The sequence below is a fragment of the Cydia fagiglandana genome, chromosome 14 (assembly GCF_963556715.1).
Source record: "Cydia fagiglandana chromosome 14, ilCydFagi1.1, whole genome shotgun sequence".
Lineage (NCBI taxonomy): Eukaryota > Metazoa > Arthropoda > Insecta > Lepidoptera > Tortricidae > Cydia > Cydia fagiglandana.
In genome coordinates this window covers 13,518,794-13,543,527 of record NC_085945.1, presented here as the reverse complement: position 1 = coordinate 13,543,527, position 24,734 = coordinate 13,518,794, and the positions used below count along the sequence as shown (strand labels likewise).

Sequence of the window (24,734 nt, the reverse complement as noted above, 5' to 3'; positions counted from 1 at the left end):
ACCTAACTACGCATATTATTACAGTATTTAAAGGAGATAAAATAGGTACCTAACTAATTGTATGGATTCAAGATGGATCAAGTATAAATAACGATTAGATGCCGAAAATATGGTAGATGAAATGAAATACATATGTAATATCTCAGATGACAAAAGGTGTTTTATAATGTTCGTAACGATAAGTTGCAATTCTATTTCAATAAAGCGAGTAATGATTCACTAATAATGCTGTCTACACCATGTAAAAAACTTCAGACTTCAGATTTTTTCACCTGAAACTTCAGACCAAAATAATTCGTATAAAAAGTGGCAGCTGGCTAATTTATAAAAGCGACAAAAACTAAGTAAAACATCAGATTTTGAATACCAAATGACCCAAATAAATCACAAGCATTCCAATGTGTTTCTATATAGCTATAGTTTCTATATATTCTATATAGCATTGGGTGTGGCGGAGGGTGGCCTAAATGCCACGGGCGTGGGCCAACAATGGGGTAAAAGTGGGGTAAGGGGGGATAAGGGGTAACCCTAGGGTAGGGGCGGATATGCCTAATGGTGCCAAGTCACGAATCCAACACTCAAATTACCAAGTTAATGTGACTAAAGCAGTTTATAGATTTATTATTTTATTTTCACGCTATTGTTGGTAACTGATTTTTGGCGGGCGTGCTGGTAGTAAAAAGTTGTAATAAAAAGTAATACTGTAAAGTATATTTTTGCTAGGGGTGGTATTCCACCTGTCTAATTTCTTTGGCCAATATCAGAGCGTCTCACTCTCTCATCAAAATGTGAGACGTAATACTGTAAGGGGGACGGCCTAAATGGGAGGACGCTGTGGGCATAGAAATACCGTCGATCACTTCTTTTGATTTTCAGCTAGTTTACAATTAAATATCTACACTCGATGGCTGCCTCTAACTAATCGAATGCCAATTCCGCACCGCGTTCTATTTGACAGCGGGCTCATATTCTAAATTTGAATATCGTTAGGTACTAGCCAGTCAGATTAAAAAAGGCTGTAAAGGTTGCAAACCTTTACAATACACATTGGGCAAAGAAATTGGATAGGTGGAATACCATCCTAAGTATTTTAAACTCCTAGGTACAGGCATAGGTATACCTATGCCATAAGTGAACCTTAAGTACCTAAAGTAATCGAAAACTACTGGACTTGACAAAACACACATTAACGTACTGAATTCATCAAACATCATAATGTAAAAAAGTATTAGGTATTCATGTTGCAACTACAACTTATAAATATAAGTAATACCATGGATAACATTTCCGCTCGTTTAAGAAAAACTAAAAACTACACCTAACAACTACAACGTCTACAACTCTTCTAGTGGCAGCGACCTCTTGCGGAATACACTACACAACCTACAGCCCGCTGAATGACAAACGCCATCTAATTTTATTACAAAAAAATGTTTTCTTCCGGGGTACGCTACTCAATATGGCGATTGTTCGTCCTATTGGTTATGATCCTTGGTAATACCTACTTCGAATTTAAGTTTTCTAAGAATCTTAACGTTTCACAAGCTTACCGCTCATAATTCCACGTTAATACACTATCTTTACCCCACATCAGCAATATCTAATGCAAATTACGTTGCCAAAACCCCAATTTCCTGCAAAATTCTGCATTCCCAACATTGCATCACGGTTGTTTCCTGGGGAGCCTCCCTTCAGTACCAGGCGCGGCTGGGGCATGCAACTCACCTCGCAGGGGTGGTTATAGGTCACCCTTACCTTAATTACTCTGGGGTACATGTACATACCTATGTATGCATATATTTGTGTGGCGATGACTCTGGAGTTTTAATGTTAACGCATAGGGTTGTGTGAAGTGTGAATATGTTTTATTGGAGTTTTTTTCGTATATATTGTTTATTTTATTTTAAGTATCCAGCTGTCAATACATAGGTACTTAACACCAGGCATTGTTCCACCAAAGTTCTTTACTCTAGGCATACGATTTAGAACCTAAACGATATCTTTGTATAAATGATGATATGTATTTGTATAGTTAGAGCCATTTTTATAAGACAAAGCTATACAATACCTATAATTTTTTTTACTGTAATTTGAAATATGTATTTTAAGATATAGACTAAACGATAATAGTACAAAAGTTGATTGATCAGACTGTTTTTGTTTGGTTTATTGTAACCATAGTATCTAATGGAGATCTTGTTTCGTACAAAGCTTCGACATAAAATATGTTTACATGGGAATTGAATAATCACATATAGTCATACAAGTCCACTTTTGTATACAATTAGTATGGCGACGTGAGTACTTAAGTTGGGGTACCGACCAGGCGACCATACGTCTTAAGTAGTGACTTAACCCAAAAACTAAGACCAATGTTCACTCTTTCCAGGTGACATTATGGAGCCATCCTCGTCAGATTACAGCGACGAGGAGGTGGGTGTGCTCGCGCGTGGACAGAAACTGTGGGTGCGCGGTGTGCGTCCGCATACAACATGCGCGGATATCGTGCGCGCACTGCAGGACGCGCCTGAAGGTTTGTCTACTCTGTACAAGTTAGACAGGGATAGGTAGTGGTAGTCTGTACGCGCCTGAAGGTTGGTCTCTGTACAAGTTAGACAAGAATGGTAGACCTGCAGCTATCCTCGTCAGACGTCTTGAGGTGGACGCGCGCGGCCATGAAGTGTACCTAATTAGAACTTAAGAACATAACCATTTATGTAAGACGAGACATTAGTGGACTAAACCGAAAACTAATGAAGTAATGATCTAATGAGCTAGTAGAGCCAGTTAAATTTAGCCGATTTATGGTCACCAATTTGTTGCCTCCCTGATATAGCCGGTCAAACAACTTTGTCAGTAGTAAAATGCGCGAAATTCAAATTTTCTATAGGATTTTTACCAAACGCACCTACATTTTTTAAATTTTCCGCTGGCGGAAATGGCTTGACAGACTATAAATTTAGAGCAGAGTCATTGAAATAACTATATAGGGCGAAGGAGAAACCCTATAAAAATTAAGTTGTATCCAGACGAGACCATTTTTCGCCAATCTGATGAAATTCTCCGATCGAACAGGGCCGTGCGGACGCAAATACCAATTCACATCAGCAGGTGCGGACACAAAAATGCCAATTTTCATAGTAGAATGCAAATTGGTGATTTAATTTGTGTACGTGTGGACGCTAGATGATATTGACCAATTATTGTCCTGAACAAATCGACTGATTTCGTCAGTCCCGTCTGGATACCCCTTTAACTGTCTACCCTTTTGTTCCAGCGGGCGGATTGACTGAGCACTCTGAATGGATCCTAGCGGAGCGGTGGCGTGGCGTGGAGCGCCCTCTACCGCCTGACGCTCCTGTGCTCCTGGTACTGGCAGCGTGGGGAGACGCACGGCATGAGGTACTTAAGTCTCTCTCTTTCTCACCTTAGCATCAGGGCTATAACCACGAAATTCGAAGTTAGCAAATGCGGGGATCTTCCTCTTTTACTCCAATGACGGCGTAATTAGAGTGACAGAGAAAAATCCCCGCAATTTGCGAATTTCGGTTTTCGCGGTAGCCCCTCAGTTACATTGTATTTAGTAAGAAATACATCTGCAGCTAATTGCTTCAGAGTTCAGGATCCATACTCCAACTTTTTAGTAATATCCACCTCATATAGGCCATTTAGCCCGTTACACCACTTATAAGAATGCCTTGCCTTGCCTTCTAATAAAGGCCTCTTTCAGTCAAGGTTTTGCCTTATGCTACTTCGTACCTTATCAGCGACAAAGAATAGGTAAAGGTAAAAAGCGATATACTCGTAAAAGCGGCTTAGGTCTCATAATATCGTTAATGTGACAAGGTACAAAGTGGCACTAAAAGAAAACTTCTGTAACACGTACACATACGAATACACACACAATAACTCCCACTTATTCCAAAGGTCCGCCTGTCCCTCCGTCGCGCCTCCAGCGGCGAAGAAGACTCCGGCCGCGACAGCGACGGAAGCCGCAGCGGGCGACGGCGGCGACGCGGTCGGACCACCCCTCCCCCTCGGGCTAAAAGCGAGGATCCTGCTGCGAGACTGGTGACGGTGATACAGCATCAGAGCAGAACTATTCATCAGCAGCTGGACAAACTTCGGTGAGTTGATAGTTGTGCTATGGGTATCTACCTAGATTTTGCCGAGATGTTTCCAACCAATTGGGCGAAGAACGAAAACTGTCGCAAGGCGGTGATGGTAAAACATCTTCAAAACAAAAAATTTAGCAACGAGACAAACTATGGTGAATATCTGGCACATATTTGTTTGTGTTTCGTATTTGGTTGGTTAATCAATAAATGTTATAACTACCCGAAAATGTACAAATTATTTGTTTATTTTTATTTAAGTACTTAAAGATACAGAGTATAACTATGGGCACTTTTCTTACAATTTAAAAACGTCCAATTTATTCATTATTTGTTCATCTTTGCAGGGAACAAGAAAAGCTCATCGACCAACTAGAAGATCAGACGCATAAAAGCCGTATGGAGAAGCACGGAACAAACTACCTTCTAGAATCCTACCTTCGAGACCTGGGCCGCAACACCGAAGTCAACGACAGTCAGGCGGCCAACAGCGACAGCGGAGTCGGTGTCGGCAGCGGCACACCACCCAGAAGACACACCAAACACAAGTCCAGAAGAGAAAGACACCTTATGCGAGAACATTACTTCACGAAAGAACTCACAAACATCTGCCAAGTCAACTCCGAAAGACTCACACAAACACACAACGACACAGACTCAGACGCCTCAGCAGATGACCTCACAAAAATAAGAGAAGAAATCGAACTCCTCGAAAAGCTTGCAATCATAAACAAAAGACTACACCGCGAAGAGGAACTTGTCGTCAGACTAACAGCGAAAGTAAAAAGGTATACAGACGAAAACAAAGCGAATAGTTGTGAAAATGTATCTCAAGTCACGATGCTGATCGACAAAATAGAAGAAGAGTTAGCACGGACGGCGAAAGAGATGCAAGATAACACCTTAGAGCTAACTAAAGCGGAGAGAGAAGTAGAGATGAGATTGAAACTCCTTGACGAGTTGACGTTAGAGTTAGAAGAGGAAGAGCTACAGAACACGATATTGGAAAGACAGTTGAATGAGGCGTCGAGTCGACAACCCATCTTGTTGCAAGATAGCTACGTACCTGTCCTAGACCAAGGCACGGCTATCGATTACGGGGGACCTAGTTATGCGTTAGACACGCTCGTATGACATTAGATTTAATTATGAATCTGTCCCAAAGATGTATGAAATTACCAGCAATCTCCTCGGAAATTTTGGGGACTTTAAATACCTGTGAGTTTTGAATCGGGTACAAAAAACCGATAATGGATCTCAGTTTCTGAACAAATTTTAGTACCCAATTCACATTTTAATAGGCATTCTGCTTTAATTCACTTTCAAAGGAAATTGTAGGTAGGTACAGTTACATTTCCCAACGGTGATAAATTAAAATAAAACTGATAATCGAGTATATATTGAGCGATTTGTGTACCCTTACTTTTAGGCTCACGAGAGATCAATATTACAGTGATAAGACTAAATAAGTCATCATTCATTCATTCATTAAGGCATACAAAACTGTCAAATCAAAACCAATAGATGTCTGTCTCCACGCTCTCTTTTGATTGGGTTATATTCCAGAGCTCTGATTGGCTTTAATATTTGAACGCAAATTATTGACTTTGTACGTTTAAAACCAATAGTTATATAAATAACATAGTATAAGACAATAACTGTGGTGCTTAAGCTGTTTAAAACCTAAGAATGTTATTTTACTGCGTAAAAACCTAAACGTAGTTAAGATAAAAGAAATCGAGAAAAACCATTGCAATTTCGACCTTATTGAGTCGAAATAAGGTTCTAATATTGTTTAGATTTCATCCTTTTTTTGCTACGTCCAAATAAATGACATTGCATACATTTTTTTAATATTCGAGTCCAATACCAAAAATATATGACAAAAACCACCAACTGTATGTAAGTAAGTAAGTTAGGGTATTCATCCACTAAACGATGTCACACGATTGATAAGTGTTGTTAAGATGTTGTTGTGTGTCATTGTTAGCAAATGGGTACCATTAGGCCTAGTCAAAATGACATCTTATTCTGCTGTTCCAAATATTGAGACACACACAATACTACGTTGTCGGACTTTGAGCTCAAATGTATCAAAACAAATTATGTTTGTTCCATATTTGGAACAATGCAGAAAAAGGTTGACTGGGTTTGTAAAAAATATTGAAACGAGATTATTTCTGGAAACAGAAGAATCATATTTGTAACAAAATTACTTATCCATTTGGACCTTACCTTTCATATCTTACCTGATGGTGTCTTGGGTAACCAAGCGGACTCTAGGTGCCCTCCATATTTTTAACTGGCAATTCGTGATGTCTGAGGTTGGTATTCCACCTGTTCCATTTCTCGGTCCAACGTGCATCGTGTCCCACTCTCTCACTAAGCAAAACGTGAGACGCAAATACACATAGGACAGGTGAAATACCACCCTAAGACAAGGCGAGGGTCTTGGTCAGTTCATTGCTATTATAGTCTGTGCGGAAAGAGAAGAATCGTGAAATGTATGGGATCAAATACATTCTACAACTCTTATATTTCCGCACAGACTCTAATATTTTCAAAATTACCTGACAGTATTTTTACAAACCCATAAATTGATAAACATTCTACAATAACTTCCACTAATGACCTGATTATGTAGGTTCGGCTAGACTAGTATGTTAATACATTATTTTTATATTTACTGTTAAATATGTTTATACCTTGTGTACAGAAAAATATACAACGAATATAGTAATCATGTGGTTTCACTAAATACCCTTTTATGATAAGATAATGACAGCTTTTAACCTTTTGGATGCCAATGACCGATATATCCCCACCGCAGATCCAACGCTAGACGGATTAATCGGTCAGACCACAGAGCAACATACGAGCATATGAATAAAGTTCAATTTCAGTTTTGACACTTCGGTGTCAGTGACAGCTTTTGTGTTTGACACGGCGTCGAAAAGGTTAACGTTTTGAGCGCTAGTCGGCTGTGGGCGTCATCGGAAAGTCTTGCCAAGGACGGCAAAGACGGCTATAGCAGACAGCCTCGCCAAATTAAGGTCAATTAAAAAAATACAATAAATATAAAGATATGCGCGCTTTATTTTACACAGAAACAAACAATAGATACTAAAAATGCAAAATACAATTTTTACTTTCGTTCTGCCTTGGCCAGTGCTCGAGACATCAAGTCACTGGCAGTTTCAGTATTATGGAAACTATTAGTCGAACATTACATATAAAGTGTCATTCTACGGAACTTGCTAACATGTAAACAAGTCACTAGTAAATGGACATTCAGAGATAATTTTAATAAGGCGGTTTGTTTACATAGAATGACATAGAATTTTAGTTCTCGGTGAGAACTGCCAGGGAGGAAAATGCATGTTTTAGTATGTAAGTTAGTTTTTAAGATCTTATGTACATTTTACTCTGTTGTTCTCCTAATAAATAAAATAAAATGAATGTTCCTTAGAATGACAATTGTGTCGCTTAACTTCAAACTCTGGTAAATCCATTGGACCCTCTCAGCAAATATCTACCCTATTACGTTTTCTTAATACCAAAATTGCATAATCTGACGGATGGATTTACCCGAGTTTGAAGTTAAGCGACTCAATTTATGTAATGTTATTGAGTTCAATAAATAGTGCAGAAATATAGATGCCTAGTTTCAGTCACAAAGCCAATTTTCTAGCGACATAAATATCAACAAAGGAAAATGTTTTTATACAATTTATTGTATATTAACATGCCACTTTTTTCGATTATTTGATTATGATAAGAGTTAGGAGTGAAAAACGAATTCTAGCAAAAGTTCTTAACTTTTATGATAATTTAAAAATTTAAAGAAAAAATAACGAGGGGCATACTATACATCAATTTGAGTAATAATAATTCCTATAACGTTAATATCCTGAGCGGAAAATGGGAACTATGTTTGTATGGAGCAACGATCACGTGACTATTTTTTGCAAATACGGTTCACGATGATGTACTGATAGTAAAGTAAAATTTATTTTGGTAATCAGTAAGTTACATTTACATTGGTTTATTTAGTGGTACACACTATAGTTCGTTTTTTTTTAGCATTAGAAAGAACTTGCAAGAAGGTAAGCGATCTTGACATGTCTTTTAATTGAAAAATGCTTTTATAAAATCAAAAACTATTACTTATGAAAGCAAAAGAATATAAACGATCGTATTAGATTCATAATTGTTACATATTTGCCGTTACTTATTTTTAAAATGTGTTTTTCAATTAAAATACACATCAAAATTGTTTACCATATTTCTAATGCTAAAAAAACGAACTATAAGCTAGGTCTGTCCGGTGACTCCACGTGATGAGTTTTTTTTTAAATTTAACGTATAAAATTTAAAAGTACCAGTCAACAAGCAACCTCGAACACTGGCCAAGGCAGGTCTTTCTGTGTCCAACGGGCGGGAGGAAGGAAGGCTATGGTCGGGACCGGGGGACAGATGGACATCGAGGTCTTGTAAATCACTGTGTCCACTGGGTCACGGATGTCACCCGGCCGCAGCCGTTCGCTGGCGCTTATTCTGTGTCCATCGCCACCTGAGAAAGAAAATGTATTTTTAACACCCGAAACCTGTTCTCTTTAGAAACGTATTAATAGTTTGGCTTATTTTGTTTCGTTTGGTATTGGCTTATAATATGTCAGTGCCAAAAGTGACATTTCTTCAAACACAAAAGGTCACTTTTGACACTGACATATCTATTCCATATCGTATCTAGTCGTAATATTTGACCATCTTAAAGTTCGAACCGTGCCTCTCGACTCGATTTTAGGCCGAGAATGCCGAGACCAAGATCTCGGTCGGGCCTTAGTCGCAGATAATACTTGTGGCCTCCGCGTCGCTCCTCGCATCGACTAGAGCCAAGAAATCTGAAGCGGAGCTATCCGTCTCGTTCACTCACCGCGACCTGCGGCTCCCTGTCCCTGCCGTCCCGCTCGTCCCCCTCCCCCCCGGGCGGGGCGGCGCCCGCGTCGCCGGTGGGCGCTGCGCCCGCGCCGCCCCCGCGCCGCTCCTCGCCCTCCACGAGCGCCAGGAACTGCGTCAGCTCGGCCTCGTCGCTGATCCGCAGTGGGGTCTTGGGACCGACGATGGCGATGGAGACGTTCTAAAATTTCAATATTTTTATTTTAAACAGTGGTTGATGATCCTTCTAATCTAAATAAATAGCCAGCCAGATAACAAGGCTTTTTACAATTTCAGATTGCCCGCTGGTCTGGCTCGCAGCCCAAACAAATTCGAAAATTTGGTCCCATATGAATAAATCTGATAGCACTAAGCACTATAATTTTTTTCGTACTGCTGTACGCTACATTCACAGGGTCGAAAAAATTGATAGTCAACATGTCTAGTTGATCGATTCTCTCCTCCTCCAACTTTTGTGTCCAAATTTGCTGTTTTTCTAAAATGTTTGAAATTACAACAAAACTGCCAATGAACAATAATCTCCATTACATTTTCTACAATAGCAATTATGTCAGTCGTTCTAGTCTAGGTAACACCAGTTAAATACAGTTCTACATTAAAATTTAACAGTTCATAAACATTCTTCGCATATTTAGTGTACCGCACAAAACTTTGTTCGCGGGACACTTATGGGATCACTTCGCTCTAATCAGTTATTTTTTTTCACTCACCTTAGTATTAAGATCCACTTCATTGGGCAGCGTGTCTCTCAGAGCCCTCAAGCCGTGAGCTACCAGCTCATGAAGGTCACAATCCTGAAACAATAATAAAACAAGTTACTAATGGTAAAACCGGTAACGGTCACTAGTTTATCCGTATGCGTGCACTCTCTCTCTCTAGCCTTTTTCTACCCTTTGGGTGTAGGCCTCCTTCATTTTACGCCATTTGTCACGGTCTTTTGCAACCTGGAGCCACTTCTTCCCCGCAGTCCTTTTGATGTCGTCGTCCCAACGCATCTTGGGTCTACTTTGGGGACGCTCTTCCCCCCATGGTCGCCACTCCAGTAGTCGTTTACTCCACGAGTCGGTCTTTCTTGCTATATGACCCGCCCATTCCCACTTCAAATTTGCTACGCGTTTCACAATATGCGTATGCGTGCACAAATATGCAAAAATACACACGGTACAGATGTAGCGTATAATTGTTTTCCATCGTATTTTCTCGGAAACGTTCGTATTTGTCTTGCTACTTCAGTCAACCTCAGTACTTTTTGTACCGAGACTAACTGAAATAGCAAGACACGTTCGGGTGTTTCCGTGAAAATAATTATGCACTACATATGTACACACACGTTAAGCTTATAACACTCCTAATACTCCTATCCCCTATTTTCTGTCAGGGAAGTTCTTGGTCTCCCGTTGACGCCGTACGCTGTAGGTATATAAATGTTGCAGTACAATATTTTGATTACCTCACCCCATATCTTCCTGTACTGCTGACTCAACATCATTTGGCAGTTATTTTATTCAATATCATGGCATGCATAAGAGAAGTCGCCAGCAACATGCTGAGATGGGGCCATTTTGTGACACTTTATTTTTCACTATGTTTTTTCTATGTATGTCTATTGCCTGTGTGTTTACGAATAAAAAAACTATTCTATTCTATTCTAATAGCTTTGAAGTTGTTAAGCCAGGTAACCTTCTTTCAAGTTCTTTCTAATGCTAAAAAAAAACGAACTAAACCTGGAAGGTGTTGAGATGCTTCTCGAGGTAAGTCCTGGCGGACTGCGAGCGCGCGCCAATGGCCATGGCGCGGCAGTCGAAGTAGAGAGCAGATGGGCAGGTCTGGTAGATGTGCGGGCCTTGATCCTGGAAGTGAGACAAGTTAGGTTAGTTCACAAATGGATGCAAAGCGATGTATGTGCGTAGCACTATCTCACTCCCACACTGGAACAGTGTGCCAATCCGCATCTGTGTAATAACCGTGTTAGAACTAGTAATAGTAATAGTAGTAATAGTAATAGCCTTTATTTCATGCGTTTTTTGTTATTTTTACACTTTCTTTGTTATTATACTTATTAAATTATTAATTTTTTTTTAACTTTTATTGTTTTTCAATTTATTTTATTCATTTGCATGCCGCGTGTGCGGAAAAGGCCTCCCCCAGTTTTTCCCATTCCTTCCTATTCTGTGCTGTTCTCCACCAGAATCTATCGAAATTTCGTAGCTCATCTCTCCATCTAGTATTCGGTTTTTTCTGTTTTCTCGGTGTGTCTATTGGTAACCATTCTGTGACATGTTTGGTCCACCGGTTATCTGTAGTGCGACATACATGGCCAGCCCAGGCCCATTTACTCTTTTTTATTGCTTGTGTTACATCTTTTACTCCAGTTTTCTCTCTTATAACTTCATTTCTGATTCTGTCTTTAATTTGAATTTTTAGCATGGACCGTTCCATTGCCCTTTGACAAATCTTCAGTTTATGTGTGTGTTTCTTGGTGGGGCTCCAGGTTTGGGCACCGTAAGTTAAGGTAGGTAGGACAGCAGTATCAAATACTTTTTTCTTAATGGCCATCGACATGTCACTCTTTAGAATTGCTTTTAGAGACCAGTATTTTTTCCACGCTCTACTTATTCTGTAGTCTACTTCCTTGTCGAGTCTGTCTTTGAAGGAAACTATCTGTCCCAGGTATGTGAAATCTTCAGCATATTCCATATTGTTTCTTCCAAGCTTTATTGGTATTTTATCTCCATTAGTAATAATTTTGCATTTTTTCATGTTCATTGCTAAGCCTGCTTCCTTGCATGCTGTGTCAAATTCTAGGATCATTTCCTCCAGTATTTTTGGTTTTTCGGCCACAATTAGAACGTCATCCGCAAACCGTAGGTTATTTATGTACTTCCCATTTATATTTATACCTTTGTTTTCCCATTCTAGTACTCTAAATATGGCCTCTAGGCATGCGTTGAACAGTGTCGGAGAGATAGGGTCTCCTTGCTTTACGCCTTTTTGCAACCTGAATGGCTCACCATATTTATCTGTTTTTATTCTGGCCTTGCTATGTTGGTATATCCGTTTTAGTATGTTGACATACTTTACCTCTAGGCCCTGTTCTTCGAGTGTTTTGAATAGGAATTTATGGTCTATCGAGTCAAAGGCCTTTGTAAAATCTATAAACGCAATGTATATATCTTTATTTTGGTATTCTGTGCCTTTCTCTATAAGTTGGTTAAGCGTATGTAGGTGATCCATTGTGCTGTAATTTGACCGAAATCCAGCTTGTTCCACTGGCTGGTGTTCTTCTAGCGTATTTTGTATTCTTTTGGTCATCACCAGACATAGAAGTTATTGTGGCAAAATAAAGTGATTGACAAAATTAACTATCGACATTTCTCTTATCGATGTAACTTTATCATCGATTTTAACACTGTATAATAACATAGCTATCGCGAAGTACACGACAGGTTCGATATCTTCTTTGATATTTTAATTGTTTTCTGTCCTTTGGGCGTTGTATACTAGAGTTTTTGTTTTATTTTCTAGTACACTAAATATAGTAAAAAAGAAATTATATATGTGCCAGTTTGTAATTGATTTGCATTCTTAAAATTTGTAGGTTATTTACAGCAAGTAGAAGTTACATCTTTTAATTATTAATCTGTCACAGACTTATCGATAGCAGATTTATCGATGTTTCATTTTCTCAAACACTCGATTATGCCACAAAAACTTCTATGTCTGGTCATCACTGTCATGAATAGTTTATAGATGCAGGATATGATACTTATAGGTCTGTAGTTGTCTAGATCGTCTTTGTTTCCTTTTTTATGTAGGATAGTAATGTTGGAAATATTCCATTGTTCGGGTATTATTTCGTTCCTTATTATTTCGTTGAACACGTAGGCAATGACTTTATGTAGTTCATAGCTTGAGTATTTTAGAATTTCACTGCAAATCCCATCTGGTCCTATTGCTTTCTCAGTTTTTAGTTTATTTATTGCTGCCGATATTTCATCCGTAAGGAATGGCTCCACTTCAATGCATGTTTTCCTGTTATATATTGTTGGGTCGTATTCCTTATTTAAGTATAGCTGTCTAAAGAAGTCTGTTGCAGAGTCCACTATCTCTTTCCTACTTTCAGATTTCTTACTATTATGTTTTATGCTAGAAATTAGTTCTTTTCCTAATGTCATTTTTCTTTCTGCTCCTTTTACAGCGCATTTAGAAGCCAGTAGCTCTTCTACTTCTTTCATTTTTTGATTCTCAATGTCTCTCTTTGTTAGTTTTCTTATTCTTTTATTTACTGCTTTTATTCTGTTTTTATCGGCCCTGGTTTTCTTTTCTTTTTCCTGCAGTTGTGTCTTCAGTTCTAAGAATCTTTTTGTTTCGGTGGAGTATATGTTTGTGCCTTTATTTTCTTTTCTTTTAGTAGATTGTTCTATAGCCTTCTTCAGTGTTTCTTCAATAATATTGTATTTTTTCTGTACTGTCTCGCAGCCTCTAACATCAATGTCTGTAAATAACTTTTCTGTTGTGGTGTGTACTGCGTCTGCAGAGTCGCTTTGTATGCGTTGCTGACTATGACAGATCTTTCTTCGGCTTTGCTTTGTATTTATTATTATCTCGACTGGTCTATGGTCTGATATAAAGTCTATGTTCCTTATCACTGATATGTCCTGTATATTGTGTTTGTTCTTTATTAAGAAGAAATCTATTTGGGCTTTATTTGTTTGGTTAGGGTGTGCCCAAGTCCATCTTCTGTTTGGTCTTTTGTTAAAAAGGGTATTTCCTACTTTGAGATTCAAGGTCCGTGCCAGGTTAATTAGTCCATCTCCTCTTTTATTTCTAATGCCAAAATTATATGGTCCTAGTGTATCTTCTTCACCCGGTTGTCGGAGTCCAATATGGCTGTTGAAGTCGCCCATGATGTATTTATTATTTGTTAGAACTATCATCATGCAATGCATCATCATCATCATAATTTAACTAGTCTACTACTATGTCCATGTCTGGTGTATCGCTGTCCCTTTATGGGAAAGATAGTTTAACACCAAACAGGCTAGATGCTTGTTTGTCCAGTGTGGTGGTAAAAAATGCTATCCATCACAACGGATTGGATTATGTACTTACATCATAACCAGCAACCAGCAAGCCAACACCGAGCGGCCGCTTGTCGTACCGCTGCGTGCAGATCTGCATCTTGTTGCCGACCATGGCGATGAGGCGGCCCACAGGCATCGGAGAGTCATGGGAGTAGCGGTGGTTTAGGCACTCTGTGCGCATGTAACGGCTGGAAAAGCAGATTATATACATATATATATATTTTAATGTAATAGTCAGCATGCGAGCACACAAGCCGCCTGATGGGTGATGGGATTTATGACAGGCACTTGACACTGTTACATTAAACTCGTAGTTTACCAAGACTTATTAAGAAGCTTATTTTAGTTTACTGCTAAGGTTAAAAGTTAAGTGCCAGAATCTTATTCCGAATCAATACCTATAAAAAATTTGCATTAACTGATGATTACAGATGAATTTTCAATGATTCAAATCCTAATAAAGTCACCCAGAGAAATTTTTACCTTAACATTCTAGCATCAGCAGTTAATCCTGAGATAGAAATTCCAATATGCTCATCAATGGGAATAATCTTCTTCTGATATGCCGATAACTCACTGACAGCCCGTTTTAAAGCTATCAATACTGCAAACTCCTTATTCTTCAGCGCTACAGTCGCCGAACCTAGCTTGACGGCTTCCATAGCGTACTCCACCTGGTGGATACGGCCCTGGGGACTCCAGACTGTGACATCACTGTCATACTGGTTTCTGAACTGTAAAAGTAAGAAAAAAAAATGGTACTGGCTGTTAACTGTAGTAACGGAACGTAAATAAAGTTATATTTAAAAGAGAATTACATTAAAAAGAATTGGTTGTAGCTAACTGTTCGTTTTACTACTTTTAATTTGTAAGAAATTACAAAGAAAACTTTTTTGAGGTTAAGGTTACATTTGAAGAAGTTTTTTGTGAAAATATATTTACAAGATGTGAAATAGATTACTTTCATTATATTTTGCAATCATTCAATAAACGAATTGAGTCTAGAAAGAGAATATCCTTCACTAATCGAGTTTTACATTGGTAACTCTTCCGGTGACAATGCAAGTTTTAAGTTTATAGATTGCTGGATTTGCAATACCTACACAGCACTGAAAGTTATTAAACGATTATAAATGACTTACCATTGTTAAGAAGAGTTTTTAATTGATAATATCACCGATATTCACAATATTGTACGCTTAGCGTACGATGAAAAGCAAAATTGAAAATACAAACGTCAAACAATAATGACGCTTGTCTATGGTCGTGATGACTGTTGGCGAGGCACAGACAATAAGTTTTGTTGAACAATCAGCCTCATGTTCAATAAAAAAAAAAACATGTTTTTGGAAAACGCGGATGGCTTTTTTTTGTATGAGATTGTTGACTGTTTTTTTTTGTATAAGAATTCCCACTTTTTCTAATTACACCTAATTCATCAAAATCGATTAAGTGTATTCGACTTTACAATGGAACACGTACCTTCTGAAGACCTACTGTGATAATAAAACCAACGGAGGCATTTAATGTTAGTAGTTAACCTTGCAACAAATCACATGCGTTTTGCGATACATTGCTGATGATGTGCAAGGTGCAACGCATTCAATCCATGGCAGAGAGCCCTTATCACATTGGGTTCTCTGTTCGTTGTCGCTTTCCTCTACAAAGCGCAATAACGCTGGAATCGGCTACGAGATCAGCGCTACTGAGCTTGGCAGTGAACGTGTTAAAAATTAAACTTATTGAGCGTTTTCACGATTCCGCAAAACTTTGCTTAAAATTTTTTTGTAGGCGTTCAAAAATCAATAATCAAAAAATATTTATTGTATGGTTATGGGTGAGGTTTACAAAGGTGGTACAAAATATTTATGTTCTCCATATCCTGCCTTACAAAAGCGTACAATATTTATTTTTTCGACTGGTTCTTTTAGATCAGAGTTTCAGCGTTTATTCGACTGGTTCTTGTCAGATCAGAATCAGACATTGGTCTAAGTTCACAGAGTGAGACCAAGAAAAGTCTGTAGCGATTTTGATAGCCCACGCAGTGTGAGTGTTATTTTAAACGTCTCACTTGTATAAAATTATAACGTTTAAATAACACTTGCACTGCGTGGGCTATCAAAATCGCTGCAGACTTTTCTTGGTCTAACTCTACTCTTTATAATATATGTTTGAATTATTTGCTCGTGTTACAGGAAACACCCAGAATAAACAAACACATACCTAGACATTAGTGCCTAAGCATGTATCTCTATGTTAAGGGGCTGTCCATAAATTACGTCATCGATTTTTGTCGATTTTTGACCCCGCCCCCCTAATATCATCTAAAAATCATGCTTTAAATCACCCCATTTCCTCCTACTTCATGCTACCGTCATACGATGCCCAGCCCCCCCCTAATTTGAAATGACGTAATCTATGAATAGCCCCTATGTATGTAATTAAATGCGTCCTCTACTGTAACGTCTTGTTCCTGATATAACCCTAGAGAAATTAGGTAAGATTAATTCAGTTCAAATACGGGGATATAGCCGACAGGTGGCAAGATTGCGTCGTTTCAGACAGTTCCTCTTGCTAATTTGACTTAGAACCAGAGATGAGTAGAAATAAAGACGGGTGGCAAAGATTCATTGATTGTGCTAGTCTATTACAAATGTGCTATTCGAATTAACAGCTGATGCAAATGGATGGGGATTGATTTTACAATTTAGTGAAATTAGTTGGTACACAGAACCTATAGTACATATACCTACGTAGCCTAAGCAATTCCCCGTTTACGTAAAAGTCCTTCGTTCTGTTCCACCCGATATAATCCACCCAGAATGAGAAGCTTTTCAAACACCTATTCCTATAAAATTTTATCAAAATCTGACGAAACAAAAAACGAAACAATTAAATAAAATGCGGCCAAAAAAGTGTTCTCTTAGAATAAAATGCTTTACATCGAAAGAAAAGGATTGTAGCGTTTATATAGAATAAAAAGGTCAAGAGAATAAGAGTTTTCTGCATTGATTTAACTTGCCCACTTTCTAGCTAAGAAACGAGGAAAAAAATGAATCTATTGGGATTTTTATGGAATTGTTTTTACCAAGGATTTTAAAACTTTTTTGTAGCTTCTTTAACCAAAGAAGCTTCAAAAATGTTTTAAAATCCTTCCAACCAACCGGTAGGTTTCATGGTATTCACGTGGCACTTGCACGTTTGTTTTATTAAAGAATAGGTACCTACCTATTGAACAAAAACTGATCACATTAGAATTCATTCATTGTTTATTTTCATTCATTATTTTACCTATAGGTATTAGACTGTAAAAGTTTATACAAGTGAAATGCTCTTATGTAAACTCTATATCTTTAGGTATTTACATAAAAGTAAACTACCCTCAAATGGCTCTTAAGCCAGTTATAAATCATAAATCATTTATTTTTCGCGATAAACTTAGTGTACATACACTGAGAGAAAAATACAACAAAAATACACTTAGATTTACAAAAATAAACTTAATCCTTTGCAATTTCTATTAGTTCTTGCAATTTGAAATTTCTATTATCTGTTTGTTGAAATTATATTTGGGATTACTGAGCTGTTTGTAGAAATAAATAAACTTTACAGAAATAGTGAAACGTCCATAATTATTACTAAAACTTCATTTTTTCCCCCAGTACAGAACTGTTTTTTAATTCCTGGTGATGATTTTTCTCTCAGTGTACAGAAGTAACATGAAAGGCTTTTATACAAACATAATTACAAATTGTTTACCACGAAATGGGCTCGCCTCAGCATAATGCTGACCCGAGAGTCGGCGCTGGTCTTCCGGCGAGTCCATTTTGGTGGGCCACGATCCCAGCTGTACGGCACGGCCTCGTAGAACTGAGGGCCTCCCGCGAACCACGCCCAACGTATTGCCTCTCTGTCGCACTTGTAAATTCGTAAACGATTTATGTTTACTTTTATTTAAATACCTAAATACAGACTATAGTTAGCGTTGGTGTTAATGATCCAACCTTTATACATAGCGCCGCCAGAAGAGTCTACGATGCGGCGCGCATTCTAAGTTTGAAATACTTGAAATATGTCAATGACAAGAAAAAAACAATTTACTTAATGTCAACATCTCATTGTAAAAGTACAATAAATATTACGAATTTATTACTATAATCTAGTTTCAATAATTCAATAACAAAAGGACAAGAATATTAGTTAACGCCAGTATCGCGCTAACAGTTGGTAACAACGAAATCTCTCAGATAGTTCGAACAACAACCTAAAACATATTCCATATCGAATTACCATAACTACGCGTACCTACTGATGTATTTACTTACAGAGTTTTTAGTCCTAACTTACTCGTAACTAAGATATATTATGTATGTATAGAACTGTAGATATTAAGGATATTTCATAACACTATACCTTACGAAGCCGTGGTGGCTCATTAGCAAAATAGTTCGGACAGCAAACGGTTTTTAAGCATTATAAATGATTATTACGTGCAAGTTCGTTATAATGTGAAACGGAACACTGTGTTATTAAGAGGTTTGGTTACGTCCATGGACCTAGAATACTACGGACGTAGTTTTGCTAAGAAAAAACTGTGATTCCATCATCCACCAATTTCCTAGTATTTACGCGTGACACACACACATTGACAGTTATCTCAATGCCCTCATCCACCAATCTGCCGTCAGACGGATCGAAACGTTAGTGAAGTAAATTTGTCCAAGAAAAATGTAAAATATGCCGGCATGCGTAGTTAAATCCTGCAAGAATTGTACCGATCGAAAGAAAAAAAGTGTCGGAATAACTTTTCATAGCTAATTTGACCAATTATCACGGTATAGTACATAAAATCTCCATATTTCATTGTTTATAAATGCGAAACAGGAGTGTGACCAGTAAGTTGAATAGGGCAATTTCCCGAAAGTAGGGTAATTGATGCCCTTCTTATTAAAGCATTATGTACATCATTTTTAATAGCTAAATTATCGATTTTGCATTTCAAACTAGGTCGGTATGGTAATTTCCCGATAAAAAGGAGATTAAGGACGTTTACATGAATAATATTTGATAGTTAAAGTTTATTTGTTATGTAAGGTAAACATACTCATGGTGCTCGACGCGGTCCCAGTCCCGTACATGTCATCTTGAAACTTGACTTAAGTCATTGTCAATAGAGGTGACAGCAAAGTGTCATCTATTGGGCATTAACATGTCGAGCACTAGTACATTTATGCACAAAGTAATTGTGCAACAATGCGCATTTTCAAGACCTATAAAATCAGTTAGGTACACACTTTTTTTTTGTCTAACGTAAAACTGGCCTATTTTTTAATATTTAAAAACAAGGACGATATTGAAAATATTTGTTTCCCCATTAGGGGAGAATTTGTGTTACATGGTATCACTCGTCTACACGCACACCTTCAAACCGTCCGCCATTGCAGTGTCACAGTTTGTCTTCAGTGACATTCCCTCTGTCAAATATATAACTCTATGGTTACGTCTTCTACTATATAGTTAGCTGGCGCCGTGAGACTCTTGTATTGTATACCTACTTATATTCGTCGGGCGACAAGCAAAAGTCAGTAAGTACCACCACAAGTTCATAGCCGTAGTGAACCATATTAGTACTAAAAGAAGGTCGATTTTTGTTTAATTTTTTTTAGTAATTAGTGACTTGCTTGTCACCTGACGAATTATTATTAGGGTGGTTCATAAAACATTTTTTTTTATTTTCCGACGGGGCACCCCTTTATTTTGTTACACTTAATATGCTGATAAAATACACCAAGTTTCGTAATTTTATCTCAACTACAAGGGGGTGCTCAACCACTTTGAAAATTTTGTATGTTGTATGAAAACCAAAAAAAATACAGTACTTACATAAAACTCAAAAAATAATAACTTGATTTTTTGAATTTCATACAACTTTGAAAAATTTCAAAGTGTTTGAGCACCCCTTTGTAGTTGAGATAAGATTACAAAACTTGGCATACCTATTTAGTCAACAGAACAAGTGTAACAAAATGAGAGGGTGCCGCTTCTTCCAGCTAGAGTTTGAATTTTTCCCATACAAACGTGAACCACTCTAATTATTATGTTGTGGTCATAGCCACTCGAGACTTTAGCAGTCCTCGTGGTTGTGCCTAAGGTTGCCTCCAGAATCTCGCGAACTAAATTGACAGGTCAATGTGCACAAATGATACCACAGTTTGGCCAGTGCTGTTCATATCGATATTTTGAAAAAAGTTTGAATTAGAGAATATCGCGAGAATTCACCGCTAGCGGCGTTACTGTTGCGCGGTCAGTTAAAATGTATATTTAAGTAATTTAAATGATTTTACAAATGTTAATTGGTGTTTCGATAATTATGCAAATTTATAGTAATCTATACAAGGATATTGGATAAACATATTGTAGGTAATTCAATAAATATTTTATTATATTTATTTTATTTTATTCGTTAGGAAAACTTACAGCTAGAGTAACAAGTTGTAGGTGATAACATAGAAACAGTGATTTTGGCTCAAAATACAAATAAGGCTGACCCAGACGGGGAAATAAGATTTTTCATTTATTTTGTGTGGTGTGGACGTAAAAATTAAATCGTCCCGGTGATCCCTATTGCTTCGATTGTAAAGAAGACCAGTCCCTAAACTGGACATTCAAGTTGACAATTAGGTCAGAATTTAAATACAGTTAGACCAAAAAAAATCTGCAGCGATTTTAATAGCCCACGCAGTGCAAGTATTATTTTAAACGTCAAAATTCTATGAAATTATGACGTATTAAATAACAGTTGCACTGCGTGGGCTATCAAAATCGCTGCAGACTTTTCTTGGTCTTACTTTAATTATCGATTAATCTCATCTACCGGTCACATTGTATAAAATTAAATCACTAATTTTAGATTTATGGCGACAACCGCGAGCTCTTGATATAAACAACTTGCCCCCAAACCTGCATATTGAGAGCCAACAGGAGTGGTCATATCTCCATACAAACGTACTCGACTGTTTCCTCCGTGGGTTTTGATGCTAGAGCAATGATTTTTTCAATACAGATTAATATTGTCAATATCTGTGTCGGACCGTTTTGCTTTTTTTGATATTTTTGTTTTTTAAGGCGCTAGAGCCTTTCGATGCCGCAATGAGAGGCGTAGTATTCAAAACTGATATCAATTAGCCAAAAAAGCAAAACGGTCCGGCATAGATAATTTAATAATCATTTATATTTCCAAATTTGGTTACGATTGGTTAATTTTTGGAGGAGGAAACAGTCGAGTACGAAACCTCTATTTTTGATTTTTTGATCTGACGCAGGATTTTTCGCCTTGTCTTTATTGCACTAGTTTTAGGAGCCGATCCGTTAGTGAGATGGGTATATTTACCTAAAATATTTAAAACTCAGCTCCTGTTACGTCTTAAGATTGAAATTTGTCACTTTCACATCCGCACCTCCTGATTTGATTGGTAACGTCACAATCTTACAATCGAATCAACCACTTTTCTCGTCACATTCATACAAATCGAAATCGTTTGTGACCCCTTTATAATTATCACATGGGTATAGTAAGTGCATCTTACTTATCGATATCATTTTATCGACATATACCCCTGCCTATTTTTTCTTTGCTATTCCTGGTATCATTTTATTTGTCAAACTCATGTCAATTTAGTTCGCGAGTTTCTGGAGGCAACTGTAGAGCCTGATTGAGATGAAAAAAATTGTTGCTTATGGCAAAGATAATTTGAATAGAGGCGTATAGTTAAAATAAATTATGTAGTCACAGTAAATTTACTGCCATCTTTCGACACCTTATCACTCGAAAATATGACGCGAATACAGTTTTGTTTCTTTTTTTTAATAAAGGAATGTCTCCTTTGTCCTCCTCTGGAAGGTTTTAAGGTAGTTTCCCTCTGGGGGCTCCGGGGCCCGGCTTATCTTTCCACCCTGTATAGTTACCTACCAGTGGCGGATTTGCAGTTTTTGCCGCCCTAGGCTCCAGTCCCTTAGCCGCCCCTTTCTCAGCACCGATCATATTGGTTACATTTTGAATTATTTCTTGTTATCATCAGCGAATTTTTCGTCACAATTTGCCGCCCCTAATATCTTGCCTACTTGGCCCTAAGGCCTAAATTCTGCCACTATTACCTACCTATGTACTTATGTATTCCTTGCAGCCTACACAAATATATATTTTCAAGTATTACGTATACAAATAAAGTCGCTGCCAGATTTACTGACATCCATCCTATTGTGGTCATTTTCGTATTGTGTGGCTGAGCCTGAGAAATGAAGCGAGTGACCACTGAATGGGTGTCATGAAACAGGGACGGACTCAGCTGGAATACCAATGCGTTCTGATGATTAGTTTAGCTTCATCGACGTAGGTAGGTGGTGTCCCTTATTTTACGATTTTCAGAAATAAATAACGAACACTCCCTAAATCAATTTCTTTTATCCCAAAAACCTGTCTGCCCTTCTAAGCTAAAAGGACGTATTTGCAACGAAAATATAATGCGAATACCGCTTTTTAGCTTAGGAGGGCGGGCAGCTCTGTAAAAAAATCAGGTCATTCCTGTAACTGTAACCTGTGCCGACTTTCATGAGATTTTCCCATACAATGTATGAAAAGGATTTTTTTTTTCATATCAATTTAGTATAATATTGCCATATCTATAAACTTTATTTAACAAAAATTTCGGATCCTTAGATATCAATTTTTATCATGATTGGAGTAAATTTTCCGTCTGACGTGCCGTTTTCGAGCTTCAAGCAAAAAACTGAAAAGAGAATAACAGATTACACGCCTTTACCTGGAATTGCGCAGACATGCGTCTACGTGCTATGATGATTGATAAAAACACAAAAAGTATGTATAAATAAGTTGGTTAAAACCTTGTAAAAGCGTCCTCAAGATAAGGCACCATTCGTCACCTAAATCTCCAGATTTGTGCGTCATTCTGTGTATCTCGAAAACATCACATGCGACAACTAAGAAGAAAATAACACTGTGCCAACTGTGACACTTTCCGTAGCCTAGCGTAATTTGATCCCAAAATTCATAACAATTATTGGCTATGCTATAAGTTCTCATGTTTTTTGTATATTATTTAATGTAAACGCTGTTGAACTTCTCAATAAAATAAATAAATAAACAATTACACTGAGGAGCAATGAAAATAGATGTCTATTGAAATACCCATAGGCACAAATTGCCGAGTTTTACTGGAGACCAAGGCTGAGCCACTGCCATACAAACGAGATTACGCTCTCATTTTAAAAGTACATTCTGAAATATGTAACATGTTTTTTTTACCCATCCAAAGGGGGAACGCATCCAGCTTTATGGGCACCCTTTCTCAGGGATCGGACCTGGGAGCCTAATATAGTTATACATATTGGGCTAGGTCACCCATATTTTTATATTTATTTTTAGGGTTCCGTACCTCAAAAGGAAAAATAGAACCCGGTTATTTCAGAATGTCGTTCTAAAATGGCAGCGTAAAGTCGTTTGTATAGCGGCGGCTAGCTCTTAATCGACCATCGGTGGACTTTACCTACGTTTTTTGCAAGAAGTATGGTTGAATACCGTAAACCCCCATTCGCACGGCAGCTTTTTCAACGCTCGTTAAAAAAGCGTCTGAATGATACAAATGGATAACCATGTATGTATTCACACGACAGCGGTGACGCTTTTTATCAAGCGTTGTTGGATTTTCGACTTTAAGCCTTGGTCATTATATCGAATTTAGAGTGCGGACAGATTCAAGGCGCGTTTTTTAACGCGCGTTGAAAATCTGTCGTGCGAATGGGGGCTAAAAGTAACATTCCATATTTTTTACAGCAGCTGCACTACTGCTCCGACACTGCTGCAGCGGCCTGAATGCTTCGATGTTATTGTCAATGTCCATAGTAAAATGAATGACATTACCATTGGCACGTAATATGGTGCTTGAATTGAAAAAGTTAAGTTTGGGCATAGAGAAAAAAATACATAGAGTGCTCACTCCATGCATCAGTTTTGGTACCAGAACGACTGTTATTTTCGTAGTCGACATCTACCATCGAGTAGCGGAATTATCAGTACTGCTACTTGACAATAGATGTTCCAACGAACGAAAAGTCTTATGCTCAACAATTTTTAGCTAATAAAAGATTAACCGGAACTCTATTTTCAGCTCCATCTGCTTTTAATATTAGTTGTAAATTGTTGTTCAATACAATTTTCGTGAGTCGCGACACTATATAGAGAATTCTAGTATCAAGTAGCGGTACTGATAATTCCGCTACTCGATGCTAGATGTCGACTGCGAAAATAATAGTCGTTTTGGTACCAAAACTGATGTATGGAGTGAGCACTCTATTCTTACTATATTTCTCTATGGTTTGGGTGTGCTCCAACCTTTATTACGTTGTGTCAGATAACAGTTAAGATAGCTGGATACACGACGGTCTGGACATGAGACCTTTCTTTTGTAGGCGTATTTCACGCGTCATGCTCGGATTTCCTTTCGGGCTAGATTTTCATCTTTGTTCAGGCTGTGCCCTTACTATGAGCTCTAGTTCATTT

At 37.8% G+C, this 24,734-nt stretch overlaps 2 protein-coding genes across 2 annotated transcripts; one reads left to right on the top strand and one right to left on the bottom strand.

The window, feature by feature from the left end:
* Positions 1 to 2,389: 2,389 nt before the first annotated feature.
* LOC134670806 (apoptosis-stimulating of p53 protein 1) lies at positions 2,390 to 6,853 on the top strand. Its single transcript, XM_063528628.1, has 4 exons — positions 2,390 to 2,533; positions 3,278 to 3,402; positions 3,928 to 4,127; positions 4,463 to 6,853. The coding sequence occupies exons 1-4, from the start codon at positions 2,398 to 2,400 to the stop codon at positions 5,247 to 5,249; spliced, it is 1,248 nt and encodes a 415-aa protein (XP_063384698.1). The 5' UTR covers positions 2,390 to 2,397; the 3' UTR covers positions 5,250 to 6,853.
* Positions 6,854 to 7,191: 338 nt separating this feature from the next.
* On the bottom strand, positions 7,192 to 15,421 carry LOC134670807 (proteasome subunit alpha type-1). The gene is made up of 7 exons (XM_063528629.1): positions 15,301 to 15,421; positions 14,642 to 14,892; positions 14,187 to 14,346; positions 10,799 to 10,924; positions 9,785 to 9,868; positions 9,052 to 9,255; positions 7,192 to 8,688 (listed from the first exon to the last, which is right to left on the bottom strand). The coding sequence occupies exons 1-7, from the start codon at positions 15,301 to 15,303 to the stop codon at positions 8,668 to 8,670; spliced, it is 849 nt and encodes a 282-aa protein (XP_063384699.1). The 5' UTR covers positions 15,304 to 15,421; the 3' UTR covers positions 7,192 to 8,667.
* Between the last annotated feature and the right edge of the window lie 9,313 nt (positions 15,422 to 24,734).

Excerpts from the sequence above, each read along its gene's own strand:
- LOC134670807 (XM_063528629.1), bottom strand. Across the intron at positions 10,925-14,186 it reads TGCTGGTTGCTGGTTATGAT|GATCAAGGCCCGCACATCTA; the intron begins GTAAGTACATAA and ends TCTCACTTCCAG. Across the intron at positions 9,869-10,798 it reads AGCATCTCAACACCTTCCAG|GATTGTGACCTTCATGAGCT; the intron begins GTTTAGTTCGTT and ends TTATTGTTTCAG.
- LOC134670806 (XM_063528628.1), top strand. The coding sequence starts at position 2,398 with ATGGAGCCATCCTCGTCAGATTACAGCGACGAGGAGGTGGGTGTGCTC. Across the intron at positions 2,534-3,277 it reads ACTGCAGGACGCGCCTGAAG|CGGGCGGATTGACTGAGCAC; the intron begins GTTTGTCTACTC and ends CTTTTGTTCCAG. Across the intron at positions 4,128-4,462 it reads CAGCAGCTGGACAAACTTCG|GGAACAAGAAAAGCTCATCG; the intron begins GTGAGTTGATAG and ends TCATCTTTGCAG.